This window comes from Belonocnema kinseyi, chromosome 10, assembly GCF_010883055.1.
Source record: "Belonocnema kinseyi isolate 2016_QV_RU_SX_M_011 chromosome 10, B_treatae_v1, whole genome shotgun sequence".
NCBI classification, from domain to species: domain Eukaryota; kingdom Metazoa; phylum Arthropoda; class Insecta; order Hymenoptera; family Cynipidae; genus Belonocnema; species Belonocnema kinseyi.
In genome coordinates, this window is record NC_046666.1 from 113,694,106 (window position 1) to 113,707,931 (window position 13,826).

Here is a 13,826-nt window from a genome sequence, read left to right on the forward strand (position 1 = left end):
TGTTTCTCGCACCACAGAGCATGCAGCCGTGCCATGTAACCCCGTTCACGGACCACACTCGCATCGTAGCAGTCTAGCAAGTCGTGATTCAGTCGCTCCGTCGAAGTCAAGAAGAACCATGTCATGCTTCGAGTGTGCAACAGAAACAATTTTCGAGAATATAAAGTTCCAGTATATGAGGCACCTAATTTTTTCTAACTCTTACCTGTCCTCGTCGCAATCCCATCATACACCTTCTATCTGAATTATCCCATATTTAACACATGCTTTTTTCTCTTTTTTCTTTCCATTTCTGCTATTTTCCGTACCTTATACTGCATGATGCTTTCTACCCATGTTAAATCATTCTCTATTCTCTCCTAACTTCCATAGAACACCCTCTTCTTTGTCATCACTTCCATCTTATGTTCCCATTTCTTTAGTTTCACTAGTACCACTTTCTTGCTTCTTCGCACTTTCCTTCTTACACTTAGCACTTCCTTTGTCTCTAACTTGGTATCTATCCTTTTTACTACTTCTTTCACTCCTTCCATCAGCTTTTTCTCCTCTAATCTGATATCATTTATCACTATGTTTCTTTATTATCTGCTTTCTCTTTCTTTTCTATTTTTTTCTATTCTTATCAGCCTTTTTTTCTCTGTATTCCAACACTTCTCATCTCCAAACTGACGGTTTGGGCTTTCTTTTTTTACCCTACTTTCCAACTTCTTTACCTTTTTATTAGTCTCTTCCTATTTCCTTAGTTCTTTCCTAAATTCAGCCAGTTCCCGCCATTTTCCTACGATCTCCTTACTTTTCTAATTCTTCTCTACAAAACTGTGTTTTTCGGGTGTTGCTCTGAACATTTTTTTTATTTTTCAAGCTGGTACTCGCTCCGCTAGCCATGAATCCAATTTAAACAATCCCGCCTTCTATTAGTCTCTACTTGGCTTGCCTTTCTCTCTCTATATCCCAGGCTAATATGACCAGCCCGGTCCCCCCACCCTTTCACAACCTCAAACCAACCTAACCTCAACTTCCACTAAAACGTAGTCTGTTGAGTCGATTAGTGTACATGGTTTCTTCATAGTTGGTTCATTGCAGTATTGGTAACGTTTCAACAATTAGATTGACATAGGGTCCTTTAAGCTTGGAAATATAAATGTGGCCCTAGAACCCGTGATGGACTTATCCATGCATACTTACAGTCGAAGCAAAGTATTCCCTCTATCAATACGAAGAACCAAATCAGAAGGATAAGCGACGTCGATGAAGAATGAAGGTGAACATAACTCTTAATACCAGAGTTCGGATAATTGAAAAATTTTCTTGTCAACTGTTGGATCTCAACAAGTTAACGTTGTATTTTACTAAACAATGAATACTTATGATCTCTCATATCGTGCAGTAGCATTCGCCCCCCCCCCCCCCAAATTACCCAAAATAGTTTTCATCAAATTTAATATGATATGTCATAATAAAATATCACTTATTTGATTATATGAACATACGGGAAAGTTAATTTTATCAACCCATTAAAATAACATAACTTCATCCAAATTTTCAATATTTCAAAGCCCGTGCGGGGATAGCGCATATTCTCCGAACCACTACGGGTCTTGAGAACTGTTGAGTGGTGATGAACCACAACTTTTCCATACAGCGCCGAATCTAAAGGATCTAGAGGACAGGTAATTCGAAACTTAAACATTCACTGAGAAAAGTATTTTCCGCTTGTGATCTCTTTCACAAAATCTATTAAAACAGAGTGCAGTGAATAGCAGTTTTCAGGGAGGATATCTTCTCTTTCTCTTCAGAAACGCTTCAGGAGAATATAATATTAAAATTTTTTTCCGAAGTTCAATACACTTAGCCATCATAGACTTGATTTTATCGAGTAAAATTTTATGTTTTTTATGAGACAGAGCATTAGGGCCTGTTTTATTATTAATAAAAAGCACGGTCTTAACATATTTAAATTTTTCACAATAAAATAAACTGTTTGAACTTCCCTTACCTTTGAATACAATTCCTGAGACACAGGATACTTTAATACCTCAACTTTAGTTATTATCGGATCTGATGCTGGGGTACTATAATCAACCACAAACACAGCGAAAAAATGAATATTATGTCAATGATATTATATGGCTTCAAAATTAGGTAAAAGGGTCCCAAAACAAGATACAACGTTGGTATTGTATCACCTTTACAGCCCTTTCCAGATCCCGATAGAAATGAATACAAGAAAGCAAACTAGCAGATTATTAAGAATATTCTTACCATACCTTTCTCAGAACTCATAAAGAGGAGAACATTACATCGTTTTCCCCAAGTGGTTTTAACATGCCTAGCTTTTGTCTGGTGATTCTTCGGTCCAGTCATTATCCAACATAGAACACGGACTTTCTTTGTTAGTTCTTGTGCCACCTTATCCTCACCTTTGTGAAAAACCTCATCATTTGCATGAAATTTGATGTCAGTCTCCGGTCCAATCTAACAGAGTGACCAATTAATACATTAATTACGTCATGAATTTGTCTTCAAAGAACAGAAAAGTCAGTTTTCAAAACGTCGATTTTATAAAGGACACGAATAAAAAAAACATATATTGTCAAGCTAATAAAGCCATTGGAAAATTACATGTAATAAGGATCCATTGGGTTGAGAACCCAAAATTTCTTCAAATGCCTAAAATTCAAGAAGTGAACGATCTCATAAATAAAGATTTTTTCAAACAAAAAAATGTACGTTTAAAACACGAGAAAACACATCTTTCCTATTTTTTATATTCATTTGACTTCGACCATTTTTAACAAAGCTCCAAGTTTGAGACTCCCTGAGAGAGATAAATAGCTTTTACGAAAGTGTCTGCCTGTAGTCTGCAGCCTATTGCCACAATAAATTTCGAAGAAATTTCCTCATTCAAATTCACTTTAATACACCTTTTTGTAGTCCAAAATTACAAGTTAAGCTCTTTAGTCAGCCTTCTACTGTAATTACTTGCGGGTTTAGCCATCAAAAATGAAAGTAAGGAAAGTAAAATATAGCATCCAAAAAAGAAACGCGAAAGCGCTGCGCCGTTCAACATTTTTTGATAGGGTTATGAAAAGCTGTTTTTGGTCGTAAAAATGCCACCAACCATCTGCAATCTAATGTGCATGATTCTGCTTTGAAAAGCATTCACCTCTGGATGCTTTTTTATAGCTATCATTTATCACTCTATACGGTTTTAATCTTTTACTTCCTGATGGTCTAGAAAGTTTCCTTAAATGCAAAGGGGTAAAAGGTGCAAAGTAAAGCGAGTTTTCTAACTCCTGCTAGTACTTAAACGACTCCTAGATGTTCGAGATCAGCACTGCATCTTGCATGCACATTGCCAGTAGCTAAAATCACAATCGTATCAATAGATCCATGTTTCACATTTCTCCATATTTACTTTACTTCGTGCTTTAGCTCGCTAAACTTATGTATCTTGGAGGTATAGATTGCATGCGAATTCCGGTTGAGTGGATAAGAAATGTTGATCATACAGACACTTCCGCCTTTTTTCTCAAGCATCACACGTCGGCACGTTTGGTTCTGATATAATGATCCATCTGGATAGTATCATCCCAATATAAGATGTAATCAACCATCAATAATATGCTTGATGGGTTCGTTTGCATCTCCACATAATCGGCACCTGTCATCATGGCTTCATGTAAAACGTGCTTGCAATAGATTCTGCTGCTGGTAACTTTGGCCTGAAACCCAATGACGAATCCCTCCGTTACTGGAAACAGGACACTCTTTTTCAGCTAAATATTGCATTCTTTAATACCCACTTAATTTTGGTCTAATGTGTTTAGGTTCTCACCATGGTGGCTTGCTGTCTTCATTAATTTTCTAATTCCTCTATAGTTTCTAACATAGTGCATGTATAAAAGATGGGTCAGTTGCTATTGAGTATTTTACTCAAATAGACATGTGGAATTCATGCGTGATTTGTCAGTGTGCGTATGCAATGTGCAAGTTGATTCGATGTTTACGTTATCATCCCCCCCCCCCATTTTTCGCAACATCCTTTTTGTTTTTCGATAAGGTACCTATGAACATAAATCTTGGCATCAGATGTAGGTGTTCAATGATATTCTGAAAAAAACCTTACCAACGCAGGATGTACAATCGTCAGGTACTTGTACCATAAACTGTGCAGCATACCCGGATCTAGGGCTATCCAATTACTTCTCTTCTAAAACGCTGAAAAATCTAAATCTGTAATATTGGAAACCTCCATTTCAGGTTCGAACTATGCAGCGCCTGAATTGGTTATTTTTATTTTTCTAAAAAAACACCAGAACAGTAGTCAGAAATGTGCTCTAATCGAGGGCCTTCTGTATGTTCCTGGTTATGTTGCTTTATATTTACTTCTTCATACTTCACTTCTTGCACAAATCTTATTGTACCAAAAGAGTCTAGCAGTAAGATCATAAAATATCTGCTGTTAGGAGCCTATAACCTCATCCAATTTGGCTATTTCCAATACTTTTATTTAATTTCTTCCTTACTTTGCTAACAGTCAGATTCAACCTAATTTTCCATGGTTGATATCATTCGATTCCTAGGACAAAGATGGGATTTTTAAGCTTACTTCTGCGTTCCTTCGTTCTAACGGCTGTCACGACTGCACAGTAACTCTAACGCAGTTAGTGCTGCATTCAAATACGAAGATAAAAGCTACTTGCTTGCTGTGTGCTGGTGATATATCTCTGAACTTTCGTACAGTGGATGACAAACTTTTTAGTTACTTCTCAGGTAAGGGCAGGGTTGACCCAACATTGTTTTTCAGTTGCCGGGCTTTGTTCGTGAACACAAAGTTTTTCCTGAGATGGATTAACTTTCCTCGGTAGGGGTTCATTGTTAGGCGGGATACTAAATGGGAATGAAAACTAACAAATAAATTTTGTTTAATATTCTTATATTGGCGATTCGAAAGTCTTGGATTCAAAATCTGTAAATTTTTTGCGATTACATGTTTAAGTTGAAATTGCGAAGTTAAAAATCATTCTTTCGATGAAATGTAATGACCGCACTCCTGTAAAACTTAGACGCGTGACATTTTCAAAATTCTCTGATATTTCTTTGACTAATTTTTCATAACAAATCATTAATATTCAAATACCAGCATTTTAATCTTATGATATTTTTAACATAGAATATTTTTTAAGCGGAATAAAAGTGTTTCATATACAAATTTAAAAATTTCAAATGTATTAATTTATTTCAAACAAAAAAAAAACGTTTTTTCTACTTTTAAAGATAACTCTTTAATAAAATTCTAGAATCTTGAACAAAAGAATTGAATTTTTAACATAATAGTTGAATATTCAACCTAAAAAGACAAATTGTCATCGAAAAAATGTCATAATTTATATTTTAATACAGAAAGAATGAAATTTATACAACGAAAGAAAACAAATTTAAAAATAAAAAAAGAATTTCCAACAAGTGAAGATTTTTCACTAAAAAACTAAATAAAAGTTTACCTAAAATTTACACCGTAGTTTAACTTTGACCTAAGTAGTTGAATTTTTCAATTTAAGAAGATTGAGTTTCATCAAGAGAATTAAACTTTTAACGAACGAGATAACTTTTCAACTCAAAGAATAAATCTTTAACAAAAAAATTTCACTTCTTGGAAGTGGCTTCTGATTAATAAATTCTAAATGAAAGCTCGAAAATTCTTGTTACATTAAAAAAGTAATGATTCGCAAAATATAACAAGAAAAATTATGCAGGTTCAACATGCATTGTGGGTGTACGTAGGTGCAGTGGATCTCAAGAAATGCACCTTCTGCCCTAGAAGGTAAGCAAGAGCAGTAAATTTACACAAGAGACTTCATACAACACTGTTCCTTGTAGGCCGGTCTCTAGTCACCGATGACCTTACGCGGCTGGCGGCACAATTGAAGACGAAAGTTTCACCTCTGGAACAGTGTTGAGGAACCAGATAAAGTGATGCAAAGGCTGTTCTTTTTGGATTACTTCATCTCGGCTCGCGATGGACTAAGCCAGACGTCGACAAGCTGAAATCTTGTTGAGTTGTCTAAAAAATCATCCCTTCGTTCGTTTGTAAAGCGTCTTATATCTACGGAGCAACTTTACATGGAGACCCAATGGTATTTATTGAATGTAAGCATATGGCGAAAACACAGTTTGAAAACCAAAATGGATTTTTAATCGCATAAATGAAGGTTTATAACATTTCAGTCCAAAAATTAACAAAAAAATGTACGGGCTCTCTGAGCTACATTAAAATAAAAAGCGAAAATCCTTCCTTCATATTTTCTTCACGATCTCGCGTCATTCTGCTAAAAGTAGGAATTTTTAAATCTTTATATCATTCTTGGCGGAAAAAAACTCCTCCAAGTCTTCTTTTAGACTTTTCACATATCTCACGTATTTTACCGTAATGTTCCTCCAAAAACTTTTCCCCATATTTCGCGTTCACCTCGAAATTTGAATTTTCGACTTATTCATTGTATTTTCGATGCATAAAAGGATTAGAATATACAAAATATCGAAATTCTGATGCAATGAATTATCAGAATTTCATAAATAATAGTATTGAAAATACTTACTCTTAAAGCCTGTACAAAAACGTTTGCCGAATTTCAGATTAATCACTAGTCTCGTATAAGAGAAAAAGTTTATTTAATAACAAAATAATTGAAAACCGCAAATAAATTATAAACGAAGTGATAGTATAGCACAGAATTCGTGTAGTGCCGGAGTGCACACAGGAATGAGGAGAAGGGCAGGAGAAGAGGAGTGTTGAAGCGCATGAAGTTTGAATATGTATAGGCGCATACTGTGACTTCGGTGTGAGTCGATACTGTGACTGTGAGTCGATGGTTGCTAAGCTTACTAAGCAAACCAACAACCACGCAGCCAGCTTCCGCTAAAATCAAAATTCCAATCAACGGCAGCGTTCACGCAGCGCTGCGCAGCATCGGCTTACAAAATCAGATAACTGTTGTTGTCATCTCAAACTTGACGTTAATATCCAGAAATGTTTGGAAATTCCAGGAAAACTAACATGACAGTTATTAGTGGCGGAGCATGACTCTCACACAACTTCTTGTCTTTTTTTACAGACCGAACTGCCGAACAAAAATCGCTTTCAATTCATCTAATCACTCAATGCGTCATTTCATCAATACGACATTTCACAAAACGTGTAAGTACTGGATTGAAAAATTTTTAAGTGGCGATTTCGACACGGAGAAAAAAAACGTCCAGGCCATGCGAAAAAGATCGAGGATAAAGAATTGGGAGACGTTGCTCGGAAATGGTAAAAAGCAAGGATAGTGGGTGCCGTGCGAACTGAAGCCAAGACTCTAACCGCAAAATCTGAAAGGGTTTCTGCATCGTATTATCACTGGCGATGAGAAGTGAATTTATTATAATAATCCTAAGCGTCGAAAACCGTGGATCAGGCCCGGCCAACCATCAACATCAACACCAAAATCGAATATCCATAGATTGCAGCTCATGCTCTGTTTAAGCATACGTGGAAACGCTGAAATAGTAAGTCTTGCCCCACGCACTGTATACTTCAGACATCGCGCCGTCTGATTACCACCTCTTTGGGATGAAGATCCCAAAAAATTGGCCGATTCGTGGATAGCTTCCCAAGACGAGTCGCTTTTCTGACGTGGTATCCGTATTCTACCAGTAGTGGTGATAAAGTAGTAGTGATAAAGTAGTGGCTAGCGATGGACAATACTTGGAATAATCTACTGGTAACCACTTTTTTAATACTAGACTATTATATGCGCGCGCTAACTTTTGTACTAATTTTTATCATTTACCCAATTTTCTAATAACTATTTATTTGTTAAAATTTTCTAAGCACTTATATTCTTGCTGAAATTAGATTCTGAAAGAATTAATTCAGTGAATCTATGTAACGTAAAATTTACGAGTACTATTATTACGGAGCGTTCACATATAACGTAACGTTATTTTTTACCCTTTTATCTTCCCCGTTTCCCTAACTGCAGTTACGTCACAATTAGTGTATTAATTTTCAAAACTTAATAGACGTCTTCTAAATAAAAATAAGGTTTCTTAAGGTCAATATTTGAAGAAAATTAAAAAATATTTTTACATATTTCAGATGTGTAAAAGAATGTAAAAGATTTTTTTTTTAAATAATTTTATACGATTTTACAAAATATTAGGAAAAATTTGAGACCTTTTGAAATATAGGGTATAATGGGGTTAAAAGTGCAGCGGGGAAAAAGTACCACATATTATAAAATGTGGAACTTTAATGTCTTATAAATATTTTTATGCAAAACCCAAGGAAATACCTAATTTAAATTAGGTGCAGTATTATGAAAAATAAACTTTGGCCACTTTTGACCCCGCCCTATAAATTATTTCTTTTTGTGTTATCGTATGTGGCACTTTTCCCTCTGGCACTTTTAACCTCACTCTACCCTAATTATAACTTCTAGAAGTTCAGCATAAATAAAAATTATTTTATGACTGTTCGGAACTGCTTCCAAGTTTTAAAATATGTTAAATCTATTCAATACCTCTTAAATTCTTGAAAATATTTTTAGCTGATTCGAATTTTTCTTAAAATTTTGAAAAATATTTTAAAATGTAAAAAATTGTTAAAACTTATTAGTAAAAATATCATTCGAAATTTTACCATAAATCTTAAGAATATATCTTTTATTCTCTTAGAGTCCTGCAAAAATAAGTTTACCTAAATTTTGTTTCGATCCTGAAAAATTATAAGAATTGTCATAAAGTCTTCAATATTTTTTTCAAAACATTTTAAAGTCTTTAAATCTTAAAATGATTCATTCATAATGAATCATTACCTAATTAAAATTTTCCAACAATTCTTTTAAAAAAATGCGATCTCAAAATCTTTTAAAATTATTAAAAAGCCTCGAATTTTTTTTTTAATTCTTCAAAATAAGTTTTTCCCATACTTTGATTTTACTTATCTCTTTGAAAATTAAAAAAGTTCAGTAATTATAGTATGGTAGCAAAATGTTAGGAACAAAATTATTTCGAAATATTGAACAATCATTCACAATTTAAATGTTCTCTTCCATCAATAATGTTTAGAAATATTTAGAAATAAATTGTATGACGAAGTAAGAGTATGACGAAGTAATAGTTATAGTTTAATATTCCAAACAAAATTAATCAATTAGTAGTCAATTAATTATTTCAGAACATAAAAATCAACAATTATTTTAATTTAAACATTCAAATAACATTGAATTTATGTTTGTAAAAGTTATAATTATTAATATGCCTTTATAATCATTTTCAAACAGAATAATACACATAAGCGTACACTTTTAAAAATTGAATTCAGATACTCATTTAACAACATCATAAACATTTTAGAAACTATATAATTGCAATAGAGACGGGCTAAATATAAATGATCTTTTATTACAGGGCTTATATCTAATGTTCAATTAATTTGTGTTGCTTGCTATAGGAAACTTACATTCAATTTTTAAGTAATTTATTATTCTAAACAATTAATTAGCTACTAATTAAATAATATGATAATAACAACAAACGCATTAAAGAATTATTTTCATTGAATTATTCAAATAATTTTTACTTTGTATTTTTCTGACAATTCTAGTGATTACTAATAACGTTTTAAACTATTCAAGAAAAATTTATATATATATATATATAATTAAAATTTTGTAATAAGGGCAACCGCAGGATTTCGCTAGGAGCGGGTGCTAATCTGACAAACTGCGCCCGATCCCAGCGAAATCGCGGTAAAATTTCAGCCATAACCACTCTCACGACCGTAAGATAGGTGGTTACAGTATGTAACGGAATCAATACGACGATCCGGCAAAAGGCTCGTGCACCCTTAGTACGCGGAGTGACCCATGGACGATCGCCTTCTGCAATTTTCCCGAAAGTGTTTTAGCATATTGTTGACACGCAGTGACGCTTTTCAGACTATTGACCAATGAAAGCTTGGCACCTCTAAGAGCGCCTATGATAAGGATGAATAGTTTAACAGAATATGCCAGGAAGAATCTTTGCGGCTCCCTTCTAAGGTCTTTACACCTCTCTTTCTTTTCATCCTCCTTGGCTATGATATTTTTGTCAGCTGCAACCGAAAATTCGATTACGAACATGGTTCGCTTCTGGAAGTCAAGAAGAACCATGTCAGGCCTCGAGTGTGTAACAGAAACAATTGTCGAGAATATAATTTTCCAGTATATGCGGCACTTATAATTCTCGACAATTGACTGTATTTCCCTAGGAGCATTTAGAGGAGCAATATTAAGGTTAATGCCGTAAGAGCGACAGAGATGGTAATAAAGTACTCTTAGTGTCGCATTGTGCCTTTGTATGTAGGTCGTTCCCGCGTGAGTTGGACAACTAGATAGTGTGTGAGCGAAATACTCGGGGTGTGCATGGCACGCCCTGCATCTATCATCAGGAATGTCTTGGCTCAAAATGTGGCGACGGTATGTTAAGGTGGAAATGACACCGTCTTGGCATGCAAAAATGAAACCCTCCGTACCAGACTTCAATCCGGGCGATTTAAGGAAAGCAAACGTTAGCTCACAAGACATTGACTGACCCTTCACATTTCTGTGGAAGATACCGTGCATCCTCTTATCGAGGAGCTGTTCAAGAAAGTTTTTCTCTTGTGCTTTCTTAATCCGGACTTTCAGGAGTGAGTACTCGATATAGATAGGATTTGATGCATTTTGCTCAGCCCTAATACTGAAGTCAAGTCCGAGTGTTTCAGCAGGCTCCACCGCTGCTTTCTAGAGAAACGCTCCTTTGTTCACTTCTTCGTGATTTCTGACAATTTTAAGAAGAGAGTCTCTTCCATTTTCAACTCTATGTGCTGTACCCAGAATAATCCTGTTGTGAAGACATGCAAGACTCAATATTCCGCGACCACCTTGATGGCGTGAGATGTACAGTCGCAAAACGGAAGACTTAAGACGCATGCTTTTGCTCATGTGCATAACCTTTCTTGTCCCGATATTAAGGGATCTGAGCTCGTTCTTCGTCCATGGAACTACTCCAAATGAATAGAGTACTACCGGGACGGCAAGCATGTTCGTTGCAGATACTTTGTTCTTCGCCGACAGTTCGGAAGACCAAATCTGTCGGATAAGACGTTTGTATCTGCTTCGGAGAGTATCCTTTATAGATGTCACATCCTGAATGCGGCTCTGTGGCACGCTTCATGGATGCCATTAAGTTTTCCTCGCTTCAAATAAACCTTGGCGCATTTGTCTAAGCCAAATTCCATTCCAATTTCCTTAGTATATCGTTCGACAATCCCTAGAGCTAGATGTCGTTGTTCTTTGTTTTTAGCATAGATTTTAAGATCGTCCTTGTAAAATACATTAGTGACCTTGTACTTTCGATCTGAAGGTTTGCCGCACAAGTACCCGTCGAAATGGCGAAGTGCTAGAGATAGTGGCAATAATGTAAGGCAAAAGAGGAGTGGGCTCATGGTGTCGCCCTGAAAGACACCTCTCTGAAAGGTGACCTTGTTAGTTGTCACACGATTTTTTCGAGATGAGATAGTAAATCTGTTTTTCCAAAGCGGCATCAATCTCTCTATGCACCTAACTATTTGCGGATGAACCTTTAAGATTTCCAAAAGACAGATGATAAGTCTATGGGAGGTCGAGTCGAAAGCTTTCCGATAATCAATCCAGGCCACCGATAGGTCACGCTGGTAGAATGCTGCATCTTTGCAGACACATATATCGATGAGCAGGTTCTCCCTACATTCGGTTACGCCTTTCTTTGAGCCTCGTTGTTCATACATTTCTTGTCACACAGGTTTAATTGCCCAAACAATCCTATCATTTAGGATAGCTGTGAATATCTTATAAAGTGTGTTGAGATAAGTTATTGGCCTGTAATTCTTCGGGTCAGCTAAGTTGTCTATTTTCGGCAGGAGTATTGTACGCCGTTCCACCAACCCCTCCGGAATCGGCTCTTCCGACTTCAAATATGAAGTGAAAATACGGGCCAAAGGCTGATGGGTTGACGAAAACTTCTTCCACCAGAAGGTTTTGATACAATCTGGTCCCGGTACAGAATAGTTCTTCATACCTCTTCATACTTTTTTCACCTCCTCGGTAGTGATGGGCGGGCATTCTTTATCAGGTGTTATGAGGGCAACACATAACTCCTTCAAGCTATTTATATTTTCTGAGTATTCGTCCAGTTTATGCTGCACTACGTAGACTTCTCTCCAAAATACTTCAACATCCTTTGGTTTGGATGGGTGCTCGACAGTAACTGGAGGGTCTTGGAAGAATCGAGATGGGTCAGAGAGAAGCTGTTGATTTTCTCTGATCCACCTCTCCCTCCGCTCTAGACTTCTCTGAGCGTCAGATAGTATCCGTATTTTCTCAACAATATGCTGTCTGATTGTCAGCAGCTTTGACTTGTTAAGTGTGTGATAACGGGTCCGGAGTTCGCGAGCGAACTTTCGAACCTTGGCGGTAAAATTTCTGCCAGATGTGATGTAGTCAATCACACACTGAATGCGGGACGCGTACTGTCTTGCCCAGCCTATCTTTATGGCAAGTTGATGCATTCGTCTTTTGGTCTTATGATCAACCGTTGGTTTTGTTTTACGGTTCGCATCGGCCAAAGCTCTCGCTGCATTATACACAATAATTGATAGCCCAGAGGTCGGTTTCTCCGAAAAAATGTCCACGAAGCTCGTCATCCATTTCAGCCAGATCTTTAGGCTTGAGAGAAACTTTGGTGTTGATGTTTCTCCGGGTCGTAAAGCATCGCTCTTCCTCTATTGGATGCCTGCCCGTGGTTGTTCCTAATGTCGCCTCTCTTTCTCTTTTGCCGGCTTGTTCTAGCTGTGGTAGAGTAGGCGTTCCGCTTACATAGCCCTTTTTACGGAGTAGTTCAGCATGGTTTCGCAGCCATTGCTGCGAAAAGTGCGATAACTCCGGGTGTTTCTCGCACCACAGAGCATGCAGCCGTGCCATGTAACCCCGTTCAGGGGCCACACTCGCATCGTAGCACTCTAGCAAGTCGTGATTCAGTCGCTCCGTCCAACCAAAGGTCGCGAGATCCCGCTGATCCATCGCATTGAATCCATTTTCATTGGCTCCCCCAGCTCTAGATTGGTCGGCATTGTTGACCGACCCATTGTCGAGAGACCTGCGCGTTCTGTTGTTTTTAATCGCACTTACTACAACTATGTTTGGTGTTGTCATTGTTGTTCCCACGAGAATCCTTGTAGAGCTCCACATGCAAGGATAAGGCTGCATATTCTGAGAGGTCGCCCGGTATCCCAGAGTCACCGTTCTAGACACCTCACCCAGGTCCCATTCAGCTTTCGGCACGAGAATGACTTCTTTGGTAACATTGAATTCTTCGACTCCACCAAGGGTAGTGACTGCGTCATAAACAGCTCTTCTCCCGACTAGAGTTTCCTCCTTCATATTTTCAATAAGACATTCTTTATTTACTGAGAAGCCTCGTTCGACGCTGGCGTTTCCGTGAGAGAGAACAGTGATCATTTTCATAGCTTATTTATGTTTTCACTAGGCTTGTTGGCATCGAAAAGTTTGATCCAAAAATGGTCCACACGCTTTTTCTACAAAAATTTTTTAAGTCTTCTTGAACTTGTGAAAGCTTACACATATTCCTGAATTCACGAGCTGCTTTGTCTGCGATACTGCCATGGAGCCAATTTTTATCAACAAGAGTCGTTAACAAAGTTCCTAATCTTTTTTGTCCCAGTTTTAGATCAGCTGCAACGTATGGATCAAAGCAGGAGA

The 13,826-nt window shown here is 36.9% G+C and overlaps 1 protein-coding gene across 6 annotated transcripts in view; it reads right to left on the reverse strand.

The window, feature by feature from the left end:
* Window positions 1-13,826, reverse strand: part of LOC117181399 (glycoprotein-N-acetylgalactosamine 3-beta-galactosyltransferase 1-like) — a 165,225-nt gene that overhangs the window by 44,300 nt on the left and 107,099 nt on the right. For 5 of the 6 annotated variants that reach the window (XM_033374019.1, XM_033374016.1, XM_033374015.1 and 2 more), the window contains one exon: window positions 2,268-2,475. The exons of the other annotated variant lie outside the window; for it this stretch is intronic. In XM_033374019.1, the coding sequence (XP_033229910.1) occupies window positions 2,268-2,475 (208 nt within the window). The remainder of the gene's footprint in view (window positions 1-2,267; window positions 2,476-13,826) is intronic. 6 annotated transcript variants of the gene reach the window in all.